Source organism: Vulpes lagopus, chromosome 21 (assembly GCF_018345385.1).
Source record: "Vulpes lagopus strain Blue_001 chromosome 21, ASM1834538v1, whole genome shotgun sequence".
NCBI lineage: Eukaryota > Metazoa > Chordata > Mammalia > Carnivora > Canidae > Vulpes > Vulpes lagopus.
In genome coordinates, this window is record NC_054844.1 from 474,908 (window position 1) to 494,380 (window position 19,473).

Below are 19,473 nucleotides of genomic sequence, written 5' to 3' on the forward strand. Positions count from 1 at the left end.
CACATGGCTGTCCAATTTTCCCAACACCATTAGTTGAAGAGACTGTCTTTTTCTCCTCTTGGATAGTCTTTCCTGTTTTGTTGAATATTAGTTGACCATAGAGTTGAGGGTCCACTTCTGGGTTCTCTGTTCTGTTCCCTTGATCTGTGTGTCTTTTTGTGCCAGTACCACATTGTCTTGATCACAGCTTTGTGGTACAGCTTGAAATCCAGCATTGTGATGCCCCCGGCATTGGGTTTCTCTTTCAATATTCCTCTGGCTATTCGGAGTCTAAGTAAAATGGACCTTTAGAAAGGCCCTTCGCGTTTTAGAAGACATAGCAGTGAACTGGAAAACATCCAAGCATATGTATTTATGTATTCATTTTCTCAAGATTTTTTTTTAATTTTTAATACAGAGTGCCAATCCTGGCCTGGGGGATTGTTCTGGTCTGGGGTCCTTGGCCTTGCCAATGTAATCCTACAGAGTTCCTTCACTTGGTAAATTGGCTCTATACATGGAACATATAAGAGTGGGCTTTGCTTGCTATTGCTTTAATGTGTTGCTAAAGAGAATATATTCTTTTGTTTGGGAGGAGGGGAGATATATATATATTTTTTTTAATTCAGTTAGCTAAAAGAATGTACTCTTTTTTGCTCTATTCCTCCTCCTTACTTTGAAGGGAAGGAGCTTCCTCAGCTAGCTGCCGAATACCTCTCCAGGGAAGTCTTAGACCTTCTGGAAGTGAGGGTGACAGCTCAGTAGATGGCGCTCATCCATCTAAGTCAGTATCCAAAAGTGCTGTAGGGACACTGAGCTTTAGCATGAGCAGATCCAGATCACCCCTCTTGTGACTTACTCTGTTAGAGGGGCTAGTTTTGACATCAGAGTCTGGGTAAATTTGTAGGTAGTTTCTTATCTACCTAAAATTCCACTATCATGATACCACTTACATAGCTATTTACTTTTTTTTTTTTTTAAGATTTTATCTATGTATTCATGAGACACAGGCAGAGGGAGAAGCAGGCTCATCGCAGGGAGTCTGCTTTTTACTTTTGAAAAATCGTGACAATTATTTTGTTCTTACCTTTAGTTATTTTTCAGGCTGGATATGTGTACTACAAAGAGGAAGGATCCTACGTCAATGCTACCAGGTGACCACACCTCTGATCATTTTTTTGTTGTTTCAGAGTCTGTAGCTCGTTCAAGCAAACTGCTGGGTTGGTGCCAAAGGCAGACAGATGGCTATGCAGGGGTAAATGTGACAGATCTCACTATGTCTTGGAAAAGTGGACTGGCCTTATGTGCGATCATCCATAGATACCGCCCTGATTTGATGTAAGTTGTGACAGCTTTCATTTTGTATTCTCTTAGGACCTCAGGGTATTTTGCTATCTAATAGCCAAATTTTGTATTTTTTTCTAGAATGAAATACACTGCCAGATACTTTTTCTAGAAGGCAGTGATTAATTTCATTATAATTATATTTAAAACTATGTGTCAAGCATCATATAGCTGAATCCAGCTGAGGTTTTAAAAATCACAGCGCTCAGAAAGTCAGAAACTAGTTTTAACGCCCACCTGGGCCCATTAACATTACACAAAGGAAAACTCTGTTCTTTGGCCCCAGGCTGAACTTTTCGCTTTGGCGAGAGGTCTCTCAGATGCTGTTGGTTATAAGGAAAAACTCACTAAAACATTTGGCTGGCTAAAGCAAATGTGTCACTACCAACAAAACAGAAAATAATGAATACTTACTGGATTTATCGTGGTTCTTTGGTATTCTCTGTTAAGAATTAGACTTTTTGCAAATATACTCTGCCCAAGCCCACAAGGTTCAGGCCTCTTTACCCACTTATATCAGTGATACCTCCTCTTTTGGCCATTCTTTATTCACCTAAATGCAGAATCATTGCAATAGGATGACCCCAGGTCAACTGCAGTGACCAGCGCACTCAGATTTCCCCCATAGGCATTCATTACCATGGAAGCCAAACAAGAAGAAGCAGAGCCTGTTGAATTATTTTGGCTGCCTATCCTTTTATCATTAGGACCCAAATTTGTACATTTGCTTTAATGATTGCTTAAGGAAACCTAAGAAACATAGTTCCTCTTTATATTAGGTTATAAATTAATGAGGCAAGAGGTAGTAGAAATAGTCTTATACAGTGTGGTTCAGGAATGGGAATTTCTGATTTGTTTGGATAAGGAAAGTGACCTCCAGTGCTCCTGTCCCTTAGCTAATGGAGAGGTTGGTAAATAGCAAGTGAAAGTAGGGCTTTTGCACCCCCACCAAGAAAGGACTTGAGAGGAAGAGGAAGGATGGTGATAAATGGCACTGCAATGCCTTAGAAGACCAAATGAATCCTCTCTCTTCCAAAGGGAAGGCAGTAAAGAAAAAGAGATGGAGGCTGAAGTAGCTGAAGGGAACCCAGCAGGTGAGGTGGAGAGTGATGGAGGGAACACACTCCTGTTTGATGGGCAAAGGCCACCTACTGAAGGTCTAGGGAAGTTTTGTGTAAGTAGTGAGGAGGTAATTTGACACTGTTTAGAATACAATGACTTCATTCATGATGAGGCCTCCATGGTTTAATAGGCTTCTTGCATAGAGAAAAGGCATTTAGAAAAATGAAAAACTTGCTATGGAGTCAGTAGTACGTTAACACAAAATAAGGCCTGCCTGATATCCGAAATCACCTCTGAAAAAAGAATGCTATCAGTCTTGACTTGATTGAATGATAAGAAGCCTGAGCCAAATGCTATCAGTCTTGACTTGATTGAATGATAAGAAGCCTGAGCCCAGGGGGAAGTGGTTGTTAATCTAAATACTTGGGAAAACTCAAGAACATTAGCAGTAGAAAAATCCTTTGAGGAAGATTTTAGAATTTCCCTGGAAGGCTGAATTAGATTTACCAAAGCTGATTTAGTGCATCAACAGTTTGTCTGTGATGACACAGCAAGTGATAGTCCTGGGCCTTTAGAAGCAGTCTGATCCAGATAGGATACTTATCATTACTGAGCACTAGTTTAATAGGTACAGATCACGTACAAAGTACAAGGGAACAGTTTTTTTTTTTTTTAGTTTTTATTTATTTATTCATGACAGACACACAGAGAGAGAGGCATAGACACGGGCAGAGGGAGAAGCAGGCTCCATGCAGGGAGCCTGACGTGGGACTCGATCCCAGGTCTCCAGGATCACACTCCGGGCTGAAGGCGGCGCCAAACCGCTGGGCCACCAGGGCTGCCCCAAGGGAACATGTATTAAAGATATTTAGTTCCTAGTCTTGAGCTTACCTTTTAGTAAGAAATTTATGTTACCGGGAATAATGAGAATAGTTCTTCAACTTTTCCCCTCTTTTTTCCTTTCTGGGTATATCTTTAATAATTTCTTCTTGCGAATGATGTACATTTTCTTAGTGAAAGGAAGGAGACTAAACTGTGAGATGAACAGGTTGGCTCTCAGATTGTGGTGAGACACCTGCACCTGGATTTTAGCTGAAAGATTAAGAAATGATGATGAGTCCATCGATACTGTGTTTTCTGGGGTGAGGACAAGCATCCCTTCTTGATATGTTTTTCTCATTCTGTTTCTTAGAGATTTTGATTCTTTGGATGAGCAAAATGTGGAGAAGAATAACCAGCTGGCCTTTGATATTGCCGAGAAGGAACTGGGCATCTCTCCCATCATGACAGGCAAAGAAATGGCCTCGGTGGGGGAGCCTGACAAACTGTCTATGGTGATGTACCTGACTCAGTTCTACGAGATGTTCAAGGACTCACTCCCCTCCAGCGGTAAGGGCTGGCAGGCACTGGTATGGAAGGCCTCCATTCCTTGTCTGTTGGTGCCTGGCCTTTCTTTCTTTCCCTCTCACCATGTCCTACATCAGTACTTGCAAAAGCAAACCTGCTCTTACTTAATCTGTTGGTTGTCTGTTGGAAACCTGGTTGGCTGTGCAGGTAAGTCCCTGAAACTTTGCTCCGTTATTTTTTCCTTCTCTACTAGTATGTTCTCAGCCATTTTTTTCTTTTCCCAAATCTTTCTCACTAAATCTATAAACATGCAAAGATTGTTTCTATGCAAAATGTTTTCCTTGACTTTACTACTTCCTCACACCCTTTCTATCAGAACCAACCTTTTTTGAAAAAGTGGTTTTTGTACTTAAGGCCTCCACCTCCTAAGGCCTAAAGTTTGTAACATATTGCAGCCGGCTTCTGTTTTCACTGCTCTGCCAAAGCTGTTCTCCGCAGTCATGAAGAATCTCCACATCTGTATTTTCTCACTTTGCATCTCTCACGTACTTGGCTTTTCTACATTATTCAGCACTATGGAACTATGTCCTTTTTCTTGACAATCTCTCTTCATTTTCTTTCTTCTATAACCGTTCCTTATCTAGCTTCTCTCTCTTCGCCAACCTGTTAGTGTTTTTCAAAGTCTTTGGCCCTCTGCCTGCTGCTGCCTCAGTTTACCAGAGTGCACACACACAAAAAAATATTCCTGTTGTCATTTATTGTCTGTTGGAGTATAGTATAATATAGTATAATATAGTATAGTATAATATAGTATAATGCTTTACAGTGTTGACCATGGTACCAAACTGGGTTCACTTCCCAGTGCTTCCACCTATTTGACCTTAGACACATTACTAAATTTCCCCATGCCTCAGATTCCGTATCCATAAACTGGATTTTATTGTACGTATAACATAAAACGTGATCTGCTAAGGAGAATGTTTGGCAAATAGAAGTACTTAATATCAGCAATATATTATTAGTTTCAATTACTTTTAAAATTACTGTTGTTACTAATAAAACGTTAGAATCCACAGAGTTTATGGCTCTACAATGTCTTCTAGCCCATGTACTCTTACAGATGTCCATGGCTTTTTCTGATCAGATGTGCACTTTTTACAATAGGAACCCAGAACTCTAACATCAATATACCTGTTTAGGGAGAGCCTTCCCTTTGCGTGCACCTAAGTAGATGGGATCTACATAATCAAAGCCAGTGACCCTGAGCCATATACCCCTCCTCCCTTTCTCCCTCTGCCTGAAAATTTTTATCACAAAGGGAGGTTTTAGCAGTCTGCTGTAACTAACAACCATAGGCAAGTTCTAACTTTTGCAAAGCAAAAGTGGAGTTTTGTGACTGAAGTGGATTGGAAAAAAGAGTTGGTTCTATTAACATGGCTGGAAAAGAGCTCAGTATCCAGACCTTAGTTTATGTTTTCTTGGTGGAAATTTCCTGCTGAGTTCCTCATGCTTTTGTCAGAACAGATGAACCTATAGAGTTTTCTGAGGTTCTTTGAGTCACCTGCAAGGAGAATAGTTCTGCTCAGTACTTTGAAGTCCCCTCCAGGGCTGTGCTCAGACACTGCTTCCCTTTCACAGATGCCCTGGACCTGAATGCTGAGGAGAAAGCAGTTCTTATAGCCAGCACCAAATCACCCATCTCCTTCCTCAGCAAACTTGGGCAGACCATCTCTCGGAAGCGTTCTCCCAAGGTAAATGGAAGAGGTTTTTGACCTGCTGCAAACCTAAAGATGAGGTATAGTGACAAGGATAATGCAGTCTCCCTCCTCTCTTGGTATAGGATAAAAAGGAAAAGGACTTGGATGGTGCTGGAAAGAGGAGAAAGACCAGTCAATCAGAAGAGGTAAGAATCATCTGGAATTTGCTAGAATGGTCATACCGAATTGCTCTTTTCTGGCTTAAATTAATTTCCAAATTGGTATTGCAAGACCTTTTCATATACAGTTTTTATGAGAATTTTTGTGGGCAGATGCTTTTCAGTGGGTTGTTGCCTTTGTTTAATGTTTTGGAGAGCATCCAAGGGATCACACACACGTGTACCAGTGCTTTCCTCTCTTTAGAATTATGCCTTTGGCTGAGGGTAATGGCTTTCCTGACGGACGAATGACCACACTAGCCCAAGTCCAAGTACCTCTTTATACTGCCCCATGCACAAAGTCTTGACGACTGCATCTTGAGATTAGAACCCTGAAGAGAGCTATTAGGCTTAACCTAAAGCGAAAGTACCATCCGCCATGCCAAGCACTGGCTGCACTACTCCTTTGAGGGAAGGGTGTTGGCAGGGGGCTTCTCTAACGGAGCCCACCGGTTCACCTTTCATCAGGAGGAAGCACCCCGGGGCTACAGAGGCGGAAGGCCCACACTGGTGAGCACTCTGACAGACAGGAGGATGGATGTGGCCCTCGGCAATCAGAACAAAGTGAAGTACATGGCAACCCAGCTGCTGGCCAAATTTGAAGAGAATGCACCCCCCCAGTCCACTGGCATGAGGAGACAGGTAAGGCCCACTTTGTGTCTCACCCACCCACACCGGGTCTGTCCACATAGGAAGGAGAGACCTTCTTAGTCAGATGAGTTGGGGTGGGATGTATCTCAGCCAAGCCCTGGTGCCTCAAAGATTAACATCTGCTTCTCTCCTCGTCTGACTGTGGCAGAGAAAAGCATTTTATAAGCTCCTCCTCTGCTTTCAGCACTGCTTCATCCTCACCATTCAGGTCTGAGGTGTCTGTGGCAAAATTTCAGAAGGATTTTAAAGTTTTAGATCTATCTATACACGCTTATATGTTTGCATGCAGACATTTGAATTATAAGAGGTAGATGCTTACTGAGGAAAATGCTGGAGAGAATAATAAAAGCAATCAAGGCACCTCTAATTCTGCTAACATTTTGATATATTTCTTTCTAGTCTTTTTTCCAGTGCATCTTTGTTTTCATAGTTGAGGTCATTCATAATATATACTTTCTGTTCTGCTTTGTTCACATGACTTTGGGCATATTCCCTTGTTCCAAACTCCTCAGGCATCTTCCCATATGTATGTGTACCACGCTTTTCTTAACTCTTCTAGTGTTGAGTGTTTTCATTGTTGCTCATCTTTCATGATAAGGTACAGAGATAATAAATGTTCTTTTGATAAATCTTCTTTTGTGTGTTGTAGATGGTTCTCATAGGCTATCCTCGAACTAGAGTAAGAATGAGCTAATGAGCATTTTAAAGAAATCATTGTGGATACTAATCTGAAAGTGCTAGGTGGGGGCATTGACTTGAGATGTCTTTGTTAGATTTTTTTTTTTCTTTGTTAGATCTCGTCTCTCCTCTTGCTGGTCTGAGAGTCATTGAGACTTCTAAGAGGAGGTTCTGAGATCTGGAGATTTACACAGAAAGTTTCTTGTAAAACTCCCTAATGACCTGAGAGAGCATCCAAGGGAAAGGGAGCCCATTCTTCTTATTCTTAAAAGAATTTCTTTTTCTTATTTCTTATTCTTAAAAGAATAAGAATTTCTTATTCTTAAAAGAATAAGAATTTCTTATTCTTAAAAGAATTTCTTTCTTCATCTCTTCTGTACATATCAGCCATTGTTCTAAGGACAAGGGGTGAGAGGGGGTTACTGACTTTGCTTGGAGTTTGGCTGTAATTAACTTCTTCTCACATTTTAGCCTTTCTTTGGTTATTAATTTTTACACCCCAATCATATGTATTATGGCTCATAGAGAGGAATAATAATATTCGTTGACAGACATCTGACATTGCCTGGCAGCTCTGGCAACCACAGGATCTGCTCCGTCTCAGGAGGTCTGGGAATGCTCCCCATGGGAGCAAGTTTGCCCGTAAGAGAAGGTTGTGTTCCTCACTTTGAGTAGAAAGAGTAGTTTTCCAGACCAGAATTAGTAGTTTAGGTTCAGAGCTTTGAGCTAGGAAAGAAGTTAGTGAAAAAAAAAATTTTTTTTTGAAGTTAGTGAAAATTACACCTTCTGATTACCTTGCTTTTTCCTAGTGCATTTGCTTTTGGTTTGGAGGGGGTGGAGTATTTTGTTTCTTTTGTAAATGTAACTTTCTAAGGATTAATTCTGTGTATCTCACACACACACTCCCAGCTCATAGATGTGTCTGTCTACCATATCTTTTGTGTGTCTTCTCTTACCTTAATGTATTTTATTTTGTTTTGTCTCCATGTCCTGTCCCCCAACCATACTTGGCCTGTGTGTCACAGCCGACACAAGAGCGTGGGGTCAGCCAGCCGTCCTGCTGCCTACCTGAGCAGGGTCACCCTGCTCCCACCCCCCAGTGGAAACAGGTAAAGGAGCTGCCCAGGGACCAGAATGGGTGCTGCTTCCCTCTGCCTTCCACTCTGCTCATCCCTCTCAGCCAGCCATGCTAAGGAATCCTAGCTCCCAAGGACAGGTAGCTTCTGGACTCATTTGAGTAGTACCTCTGGGAAAAGTGTAACAGACGGTGCTGATTGTATTGCTTGATTTGTTTAACTCCTTGGGATTTGAGAAATCAGTTAAAAGAGTAGGTGGTAATTTGGTGTTGAAACTAGCTGAAGCTACATGAGACATTGTTCAGGTACCTCAGCTTCTATGGTTTTACCATTTTAACCTTTGTCCCAGGTTGGTGTTTTGCTTACATCTGTCCTTGTAACTAATGGAGGGAGAATCCTGAACTCAGCAAGGCTGAGAGTTGGGGCATTGGAGCCTTTCATGTTAAATAGGAAAACATTAGCCAAGAAATTGTCTTGAACTATGATTTTTTGTTTCAGACCCTCGACAAAGATGATCATGGGCATTTTCTTGGTGGTTTGTCTCCATTTAAAATATTCCTTGAAAAAAACCTTTTTTATTTAAATTCATTTTGCCAACATAGAGTATAACACCCAGTGCTCATCACATTGTGTCCTCCATAGTGCCCATCACCCAGTTACTCCATCCCCCCACCAACCTCTCATGAAAATTTTCACTAAAGTTTTTACAGGATCTCCTAGAAAGCTGCTTTCTAGGCAGTATTGGATAGGACAGAAAGAAGTGGGTAGAGGGATGGCACCTGGTTGATTATAGGAAATCCATCAGGAGGATTGGGGCCTCTACTGTATTTTCTCCCAAGTCAGAGTTGAGCAAGTTTCTGCTCTCATGGGTGCAGTCTGGATTCTCTGCCTTGCAGTTTGGTATCATCTGGGACTAAGATTCTGAGAGGTCAGGTGAGCTGACCCTTGATTTCTTCTTGTACTGTAGAGTGCTAGCTATTGCTGGGAGGTGCTGGGGAGTGGCAAGTGGGTTTTATTTGAATCATATTCAGGGCAAAAGTTTCCTTTCTAACCTCTTTTAAATAAAACGCCACATTTAAAAAACAACAACAACAACAAAAAAACACCACATTAAAGGCAGGGCTCATGAGGCTGAGATGGAAGCTCGGGAGCAATGTCCAGACTCCCAACAGAAGCCGAGCTGCTGCTTTCTCTGTGCTTGGAGGAGGTCTTGTGGAAGACAGACAAACAAATAAAACTCATTGGAAAATCCATTTTCTTCCTTACCCTTTGCCTTGAAGTCTAGGTGGAGTGTATGATTTGAAAGGTAATTTTTGGTTAAGGATCTGCTAAAGGAGAAAGTGAACTCTAAACTAGATTCCCCAAACTCTTGATTTTGACAGTGTTCATAAAGGAGCAGTGGGGAAGGCAAGCCAGTTGTAACCCATGGAGAAGCTTGGACAGATGACTTTAAATGGCATGTGCCTGGAGCAGCTTTGGGTTGGCTTGTTGGGAGGTCTCAGGGGTACTAAGTGTGACCTGAAGAGTCTGGCTCAGCCACGGCCTCTGTCCCAGGGGAGACTGGCATGTCACTCATCACCCGACGGCGCTGTGCTAAAGGGGCATCGGGAGCTTGGTGTTGGTGGGCCTGCTTGTGTGTCCCATTTAGGAACAGCTGATGGCCTCTAACCTTGTGCAGGCTGCTATGTGGAGACAGCTAGGTTGTCCTCTGGGTAATTTGTGATCACAGTCAAAGAAGCAGAATATCACTCAGCTCTCCAGGCAGCAGAGTAGAGCCATTGAAGTCAAACCTGGGTTCTATGAAGTCGGCACCAGAGATTGCAATTGGAAAGACTGGGTAGATCCTAGTAAGTGAAAAACCCCATGAACAATGAAAATCCTATTAGATCATTGTCACAGAGAGTTGGGAACTATAAATTTTTTTCTTAAAGATTTTATTTATTTATTTATTCATGAGAGACACACACACAGAGAGAGAAAGAGAGAGAGAGAGAGAGGCAGAGACACAGGCAGAGGGAGAAGCAGGCTCCATGCAGGGAGCCTGACATGGGACTCGATCCTGGGTCTCCAGGATCACGCCCCGGGCTGAAGGCGGCGCTAAACCGCTAAGCCACCGGGGCTGCTTGGGAACTGTAAATTTATTTGACTGTGAAAGAACCATAGCTCACAGTTACATGTGTTATTTCCTCAACACTGAATCAGGGTTGGCATCGTGAGTCTTGGCCCTGTAAATTTATCTTCTCAAGGAACACTGACATGCAATGCCAGGTGCTCCAAAAACGTGGAGACCGAGGAACTCCGGCGGTGTGCTCCATGGCCTCTACTTCTGAGTCATCCTGCTTGTGGCCTTCTTTATCTCCCTGTAGGAATGAGGAGCTTACCAGCAGTAGCTTATGTGACTCATGTCTTGTTTTTCTTAAAGAGGTTTGAATTGAGGTAGAGGGTGTGGCAAGCCCAGCCATGATGGCTGAGTTGGCACAGGATCAGTTTTAACTTAGGTCATGGTATGGAAGAGGGAAAATGAGTAACAAGTTTGCTTACCAGTGACTTCTCTTTGTTTACCTTCCTGTGTAAACACTTTGACTCATCCCTCCCTCCCCTCCTGCCTTTTGATCTCAGAAGTTTGTCCAGCCAGGAGAGTCTGTGCATTAACCAGCCTTCGTTTCGAAGGAAATTGTCTTGTGGGGTTGGAACACACTGGCCCCACGCCCACCACAGCCTCTTCTCCCTCCCAGGTTTGACCTGTGTGCTGCCTCACATGGTCATCCTGGGCATAAGGACATGGAAGAGTCCTCTGGCCTAGCAATAAGTAATCGTTTCTTAAGTACCAAAGAGTTCTCTAAATCACAGATTCACAAGAAGGGAATCCGATGGACATGGGAAAAATGGGAAATAATCCATGGATATATATAGGGTATTTGGTTAGTGACAGATGTACTTAGATTCTTGTATTCTGTTTCCTGTACCTCCTTGGTAGCTTTCCAGAACCTTATAAGTGTAATCGAGGGGGCTGAGCAGAGGGGAGCCACGGCAGGGTGTTGTCTGGGCTGGCCCTTGGGGAGAGCGCTGCTTTGCTGGTGGTGGGTGAGGTGACTGAGCCCTTGGGAGGCGGTCTCCACCCACCCCTCGTGATGGTGGGCCTGTGTCCCTTTCTCTCTCCCTACGTCCAAGCTCATTTCTCCTGTCCTCAGCGTCCCTGATAAAACCAACACAGACTATCCTTGATCCCTGCAATTTAGAAAATGTGACACTGCAAGTTCTAACCCCAGGGCCAGCTGCAGAGATGACCCCTGTGGTCTATACTTACCAAATAGAGCAAGGAGGACCTGGAGCCCCACAGTTGACCTCAACAAGCCGTCCACCCTGGCCATACAGTGACTGCTTGGAGGCTGGAGAGACATGGGAGGGATGGCTTTGGCCAATGCCCTTCAGTCCTTCCAGAACCAGCCTAAATGAGGCCCCTGTTTTACCAATGTTCTCTCTGTTTGTGTCTGTTGGTGTAAAAGCAACAGGAAAAGGAGCGTTCTCGGACCTGCCCCAAAAAAGTGATCACACTCTCTCCTCCCCTTACTCCACCTCCCTGTCGGGCACCTCGCAGCCAGCAGGTGATCTTCTCTGCATGCTCTGTGGTCCTTTCTGTCTTCCCACCTGCCTGTCTGCCTGTCTGCCTGCCTGCCTATGTAGCTGGCTAGAGTAGAGACCAAATCAGGATTACCTCTTCTTCAGAGATAACAATTAAAAATCGGAAAGATGAATTTGTGACAGAAGCAACCTTATTGCTACAAATGAACAATTCGCAGTCAGAGCCCAGGATAGCACATAATACATTTAAACCCTGGCTGGTTTAATCTAGTCCCACATCATAGGAAAACAACTATGCAAACACAGACTAAAACTGTATTTGTCACAGATAGATGCAAGATCCAAAAGCCCTGGAGAGCAACACATTTCTTTAGAACCTCATTTAAAGCAGCCACTTTTTGTCTTGCTACCCAAGGAGATAAATTAAGAGGGGCTTTTTGGAAGCCTTTTATGGGGTCTCACTTTATGAGTTTGTTCCTTCTGATTTTGAGAGCCCTGTCTCTTGCTGATCCAGCTTATGCCAGCAAACACCCATCCTTTCTGTCTACCCCTCTCACACTCCAGACAGATCATTTGAAAAATGCTTTATAGAACAGTTGCCCATAGATGTGATTAAAGAGGACAACAAGCATACTTACATAAAATATATCTATAGGATATAAACTGACCTTTGTAGGATATCCCTATATAATAAAATACTAATTTTAAAGGCATGATCTGTGGAAAGACATTTTCTCAGCTAAGGTAGCCTACTTAAAAGGTGACCCCTAGTAATGTGCCTGATGGCTAAAGACCCCCCACTGTGCCTGGGTCTAAGAACTGAGCCATTGTAGATTTAGTGATTACACTTAGATCTGGGTGGGATTCTCAGTTCTTGTGTGTTATCTCAATCAGTTCTCACCATAACCGTACAAAGCAAGTACGGTTACCACCTCCGTTTTACAGATGAGAGGACTGAGGCCAAGGGTGGGAGGCCAAGTACTTTGTACAAGTTCACACAGTAAGTAATGCGGCCAGGACTTGAATCTGGATGGTATGACCTGAGCCCAAGCCCTGGCCTCATCCTGCCTGTGGAGACAGTATGCTCATGGGCCACCCATTGCAGGCTATGGAGTAGTTTCTCCAGCAGCACACAGCCATAAGTTGAATCCTCAGCAGTCATGCAAAGAGTGGTAAGAGTAGCCTTCCCTTCCCCCACGTGGTTGCTAAGAGGGGCTTCCTCTGGTCAGTAGAGGCAGCCGTGTGTCTGTCTTCAGGATTTCCAGCCCTACTGCATACACATTCCTGTCTTTTGACTGAACATGCTTCCAGTAGTTGTCCACTTCTCCCTTTAACAAACAATGCTTTGGTCCAGTGTTCCTGTTCAGGGACCACTCCCCACCCTGGAGCTTCCTCTGGACTGTGGTAACAGCATTCGTTCCAGCCAGTTTCCATCTCCCCACCTTTCCTTTCTTATGGCTTGTTATGGAAAGCTTCACCCTCCTAATCGGCCTCTCCTATTAAGCCTTTCATTTAATAGCTCTGATCTTGTGCCACTTTGTGAAAGAAATAAGTTTGTTCCACTTTCATACTAACCGTAGTTCTCTATTTGTGTGGCTGACCTCACTGGAGGCCAGATGGACAGAGTGCTGCAGAAAGAGTTGTCCTGAGGTCATGGAATGTGATATAGATGGGATGGTGGTTACCTGGGGAGGGGATCTGCCAGGGGCAGGGGGATATGTGTTGAAATGAATTCTGAATTTCTGGCACTGTCACTTAGTAGGTCCACATAGAACATTTGGATGGAGCTTAAGTTTCTACTTTGTTGCCAACAGACGTACAGGGATCTTGATGCTGACAGCCGTGGCAAGCAGAGTCCCCACCATGAGAGGGTAAAAGCATGAACTGTGGCATGGGATGCTTGAGGGCCAAACAGACGGGGCACGCTGTGGTGGTGGGGCAGAGGGAAGGTGGGGATGGTCCCCGCTCCCCTTGCTTTGTGCACACCCTTGTCACCCAGCCAAGAGCAAAGATTCTTGCTGTAAACTGCGTTGGCCCATGTAAATAGCATTCACAGGAGAGCATTAATCTGCTCAGCATTCAGATCAGTAAGTAGGTGGCATTTGTTTCTGTCTTTTGACATTCAGGGATCTTGAGGTAGAAACACTCTTACGGGTGTGGGGATTTTTCCAGTATGAAGAGAATGGAAAGGAAGGAAGGCAGTGACAAAGATGGCAGTACGTAGTAAAAAGCTTTAGCTATTCTTTTCTGAAAAACTGAAGGGGGAGGGACTGATTACACCTGGCCATCATATAATTTGACAAATAGCAGAGATACCCATTTTTTAAAAACCTGCTTATTTTATGAAACTTTTTTGTTGTTACTGTTACCCTTAAACATAGCCCCTGAGTGGGTACAGCTTTGCAACAAGACTGAAGAATCATCTCTGTTACTTTCACGTGGGCCTTTTTCTTTATTTTTACCTCTCTTTCTGCTTTTGCTGAGAAATTTGGTCACAGCTAAGGAAGCTAGTGCTATCTCCTTAGGCCCCATCAGCATGTGAGAAGCGGGCGGTCTGTGTGCTGCAGGGACCACACGCAGGTGGGTGCTGGGTCAGAGAGAAGAGACTGAGCTGGGATGGCAAGGGGGCATCCTTTTCCTCTCCTCATGCACAGCCTGGCTCTGCCGTTTCCTCTTCTGTCAAGACGGCTTCCTCCCACGAGCACCATGTGTGCCCAGCCTCTTTCTTCTTCGCAGGCTGTATTCCTCTCAGTAGGAAAACTAGGCACTTTCATGGAGGAGGGTAAGCCCTCCATTTCAGGGCATGCAGATCTGATGATTTTTAATGAAATGGTGCCTAAGCAAGGAACAGAGGGAAGTGTGATGAGTAAAAGGAGAGATAGGCAGAAGAAACTTTCGGACATCTAGAGCTGCAGGGCCCAGAAAGAAAGGTAGCATTTTGAGCTCAGAAAGCCAGAAGGTTTGCAGGGAGCTCTCTTTCATTTTCCCAATGAGCTGCTTTCCAGGTCCTTCACTGCAGGGTTCCTGTCTGAAGACTTTTAAGGGTTACTGTTTATGTTCTCTTCTAGGATTTTCTCTCCACTAGTCCGTAATCTTGCCTGTGTACTCACCTGCTCCCTTACCTCCCACCCCCAGTCTTCCCGTTAGCTTCACTGCTTTGCCATCTCTGGAGGAGTAGCCTTCTGTCTTGTTTCTCTCTGGTGGGTGGTTCCCTTTTACAGAGATGTCCCCCTTGGGCCTGTGTTTCTGAGCCTGCCCCACATGCTGAGCTGAGGGCCAGTGCGCTGACTGTCTGGAGCAGGAGTAGTTACACTGCACATTGCTACCCCTTAAAGATGTGAAGTTAGTGGGGGGCTGACCTGGAGGTACAACGGATCTGCTTGGAGCTAGAGGGACAGAGGGCTTCTTTTACTATGACAGTACCTCTTCCCTCTACCCTGCAAGTACTTCACCCTGAACCTGGTAGGAAGCTAAGGAGTTATTACTTGTCAGAGCTCTTAACCCCCTTCTCCCTCTCTGGGGGCTGGGCAGTTCCTGGCTGCATGGGCCATGGAAGATCCCAGCTTCTTTTTGCTACACATGCTGCATGCAGTCTGCAGAGGACCTGGGACCTTTTCTCCTGATCATTGCTGGGATTTGGCTGGCTCCTTGGCAGGCAGTTTCTCTGAGGACAGGCAGTAGGAAGAGGCAAAGCCACATTTCTGACCTTTACAGAGGAGTTAAGCTTCACTCTAGATTTGCTATCTCTGTCATGTACTGTTTGTAAGGTGATAGAATCTCCTCCTGCCCAGGAGAGAAGTCTCAGCTGAAACCAGTGAGTGGCTCTGCAGAGTACAGAGAGTGTGTGTGAGAGAGCAGGACAGCACTGCTGCCCTCTGCCACCTCCTGGCTGGCAGCATGATCCATTTGGGGTAGATTGAGTAAAACTGCCAAACAAGAAAAGACCAGACTTTCAGAGGAGAGAGGCTCACAACTACAGTGACCAAGTTCCAGAGCGAGCTTCACTCTAAGCATGTGGCAAGAATGAGCGAAAAGCAAAATGGGAGCCTTAAGTGAGCCATTCATGCTTTTGAGAACTAAGAATATTTCTTTACTTCATTTATTATTTAGATAAAGGTCTCAAACTCCCAAATTCCTCATATTCAGGTCAGTGTGTCAGTTTTTATTTAATATTTCCTTTGATTTTTTTTCTCCATCTTGTATTTTGTAGCCAGAACCTGAACCTTCTCGTCGGTTTTTTGTTGACCAGTGGGAGCTTTCTCTTAGTCTCCGCTCCTCCAACCGCCCCGCCTCTCCCTCCTCTGACTCCCTCCGACAGGTAGCACAGTGTGGAAAATGGCAAAGCTCCTTCCTCTTCAGCCTTTCCTCAGTTCACCTGCACAAATGTCATGTGGCCCAGTGAGGTTGCAGAGCTCTTAACTTTGGCCTGTGTCTGTGGGAATCCGTGTGTGTGTGTGTGTGTGTGTGTGTGTACGCACGCGCGTGCGCGTCTGGCATGTGAGGTCTGTAGGCATACACCAAAGTTACAGAGGCTGCTAGCTCTCATTGCATCAAATTCTGTCAAGTAAGCCCACTTTTATTATGTTTCAACTACATCAAATAATAATAAACTTGTTTCAGCCACTAGCTTTTTAAATTGCAAATGTCTTCATTCAATATGTATTACAAAATACGAACCATAATGTCATTAAATCTTTTAAATGGAGTGGTGAATACGCAGTATTCTGGGTGCCTCTTGAATTGTAATCATTTGAAGAATGAGCCCTCCTATTTCCTACAATGGAACTGATCCAGCTATAGTTTAGAGAGCGATTGGCAGATCTTTACCATTTTTGTTTATGTTTGCTGTTCTTGAGCAATCTATGTGGTACGTGTGTGGAAGCATACGCATGTTTGGTGGCAAAAGTAGAAGTCCAACAATTGCTACATTTAGACTATTTCTTAAGAGTGGGGAGAAGGAAACCATCTGCTTTTCATGCCAGAAAAAATAGAACTTGAGTTTCCACCGCTCTTGGGGGGATGCTTGTCAATATTACCACATCGCTGAGAACTGATGCCTTCACACATGGGCAGCCCTGGGCTCTGTTTGCTGAGGATGCTGGTTCCTGGTGGGAGGAAAGGGTCCTGGCTAAGCAGTGAGGACCTAGGGCTTGCTGGGCGTCCCAGCCTCGTGTGTGACATCTGGCCTGCACTCTCACTTTCTGCAGAATAAAGTGTGATTTTCTGCACCCTAGGTGTCGGCTGTTACACGATCTGCTCTGCTCCGCCTGGTGTCTGTTCCAGGCGTAAGCTTCACTAATGTCTCTAATCTAAAGAAGGTTTAGATCTTGAGCCACTTGTTTTTCTCAACTACTAATGGGTATAAGCTGTGGAGTTAATGAGCAAATGGCACCAATCCTTGGAAGCCTCCTTATTTTAAATTGAAAAGTAGAATTGACTCCTCAGTTCCAGCTAAACCTCGAGGATTGTTTGCTCATTTGTACTTCTGGTATTCTAGCAGAGTTCACATGGAGTTAGCTCTTCTCTTGTTTGCCCAGCCCAGGGCATGCTATCACCCAGGCCAGAGATTCTCTTACACATGGCTTTGTGTGTTGTCCATTCAGACCATATCCCCAAGACAACTGCCCTGGTGTGTTTCTCAGTTGGACTTAGAGTGAGGACTCCTCAAACTTGGCGGGCAGCTGTCTTAGTCCACATAGTTTATGAGAGGGGTGTCGCACACACTAAGTGCCCTGACTGTGGAGTCTCTAAAGGACTGCCAGCAGGACTTTGACCTCATTTCCCGAGGATAGGCTCAAAGCTAGGCTACCTAGCAGGAAGGCTTACTATTGAAATTTGGTAGTTTCTTATTACTGCTTCAGCATTGCTAGAAGATTGAATTGGTTGGATTTTTTTTTTCTTTTCATTTTTTCAACCTATGAAAAAATAATCTCTCCTGGCCTAAAAACACATTCTGACTTCCCAAGAAGTCAGCACCTTATGTGCATGGCTACAGGCATTAGTCCCGGGAAGCCATATTGAAGATGCCCAGCCTAGTCTGGAAGGTTTTAGCCTGAATAGAATACGTAAATATCAATGGGGAGAATGGGCCAAGAAGGAGTTCTTCCAGGTAAAGCTCAGGAATATTTGACGCATATGCCTGGGGTTATAAGCGAACGTTTATAGGAGGAAAGTGATCATCACTAGCGATCCTTGCCCAAGTGGAGACTCAGCCTTGTAGGAGTGAACTTGGTTTCTTTTTAAATGAGAGAATAACTTTCCAAGCCTTCCCGAGACCCAACTTGAAACATGCTGTTAATCTGGATGTCTGCCGTCTGGGTAGGACTTGTTCCTCTTGAATTCTTTATATGGAATTTGAGTCACTAGGATCTGGGCCCTTCTTCGTCTGTTCTATATTTGTATCCATCCTGTCTTCCCAGTTCCCTGAACTATATATTCCAAACAGATATAAAAGACTAAGTTCTCCTTTTCTGAATTTAATAATTCTGCAGCTGTTGTTCCCACCAATGCTGGTACGTCTGTGTGGACATTGACACCTGTTTTCTTAACACCAAGGTTCCCTGCTTGTGGGCACTGTGTTAGCATGGTTTGCTGATGCACCTTGTATTCATTTTATACCTTTCAAAGATTTTTTTCCCCTGTCTTCTTAATTTATTTATTTTTTTCCTTCTCATTTCCCTTCATTCTGGTCATTTTATACTCTCCAACCTATAGAAGTATATAAAGATGTACACGGGCGGAGTGAGCTCATTGGCTGAGCAGATAGCCAATCAGCTTCAAAGGAAAGAACAGCCCAAAACCCTTCTAGACAAGAAGGAACTGGTAAGAGATGTATTAAGGGCACTGTCTATCTAGATATAGCACAGCTGTGGTAAATAAACCTGGTTAATTCTAAGTAGCTTAGTAACATACATAGCCAATAGATGCCATGTGGTAGTGTTTTTGTTTGTTTGTTTTTTAGATTGTCTGAATTTTATAACTGAATTTCTAGGACTGAATGGTTGTTTAGAATGTTGTGTGGAAAAACATACTTAGTATCTCTAAAAGTGATTGCTTTAGAGTCCAGGGGACCCATATCTGTGTAGAACCATGTGAACCCTGAATAGGTATTTTTTATGCTACCTTCAAAACAATTCTGTCAAACTAATTTAGTTTGATTGTTGTGAAATTCTGTAAAGCCACCAGGGTTTCCTCCTGACTATTGATTAACATCGATTCAGAATCCAGCTCATGCTGATTGCTGTATAGAGGGCACACGTGACAGTCACTGCACTGGTGCCATTGTTTTTTAGGAGAGCAAGTAGCAAAGTGAGCCATCTTAGTCTGTCTCAAAGCGAAATCATTTAGTGAGGGCTAGTTTCACGTATAGTGAGGGTCGTGCACCTCCTGGAGGTAGGTCTGAAAAGTGTTGCCCTGACATGCTTCCCACCGTCCCCCATTACAGGGCTCGATAAAGAAGGAGTTCCCACAGAACTTAGGAGGCAGCGACACGTGCTATTTCTGCCGGAAGCGGGTCTACGTGATGGAAAGGCTGAGTGCTGAGGGCAAGTTCTTCCATCGGAGCTGCTTCAAGTGCGAGTACTGCGCCACCACCCTGCGCCTCTCGGCCTATGCCTATGACATTGAGGACGGTGAGTCTATTTGCACTTGAGGCCATACTTAGAAACCGGACCTAGGGACACTGTTTTCCATGTGAGCTGATAGTAGGGCCTCTTACTGAGTTTCTATATATACATTTTTTTTCTGCCTCGCCTAACCCTTCCCATCCACCTCCCTCTACTCTTTGTTTTTCTCTGAGACTCTTAAAAATATTTCCCTAAAGTCACCAGACTGTAGCAT

The 19,473-nt window shown here is 44.1% G+C and overlaps 1 protein-coding gene across 42 annotated transcripts in view; it reads left to right on the forward strand.

Moving 5' to 3' along the window:
* MICAL3 (microtubule associated monooxygenase, calponin and LIM domain containing 3) overlaps positions 1-19,473 on the forward strand; it is a 226,940-nt gene that overhangs the window by 121,185 nt on the left and 86,282 nt on the right. For 31 of the 42 annotated variants that reach the window (XR_005984853.1, XR_005984852.1, XR_005984856.1 and 28 more), the window contains 11 exons: positions 1,170-1,317; positions 3,578-3,774; positions 5,371-5,483; positions 5,573-5,635; positions 6,116-6,289; positions 8,002-8,085; positions 11,559-11,657; positions 13,449-13,505; positions 15,845-15,952; positions 18,349-18,456; positions 19,079-19,265. Coding sequence is in view for 31 of the 42 variants with exons in the window: in XM_041736012.1 (XP_041591946.1) it covers positions 1,170-1,317; positions 3,578-3,774; positions 5,371-5,483; positions 5,573-5,635; positions 6,116-6,289; positions 8,002-8,085; positions 11,559-11,657; positions 13,449-13,505; positions 15,845-15,952; positions 18,349-18,456; positions 19,079-19,265 (1,338 nt within the window). In the remaining 11 variants the exon portion in view is untranslated. The other 11 variants (XM_041736035.1, XM_041736036.1, XM_041736037.1 and 8 more) reach the window with 8 other exon arrangements.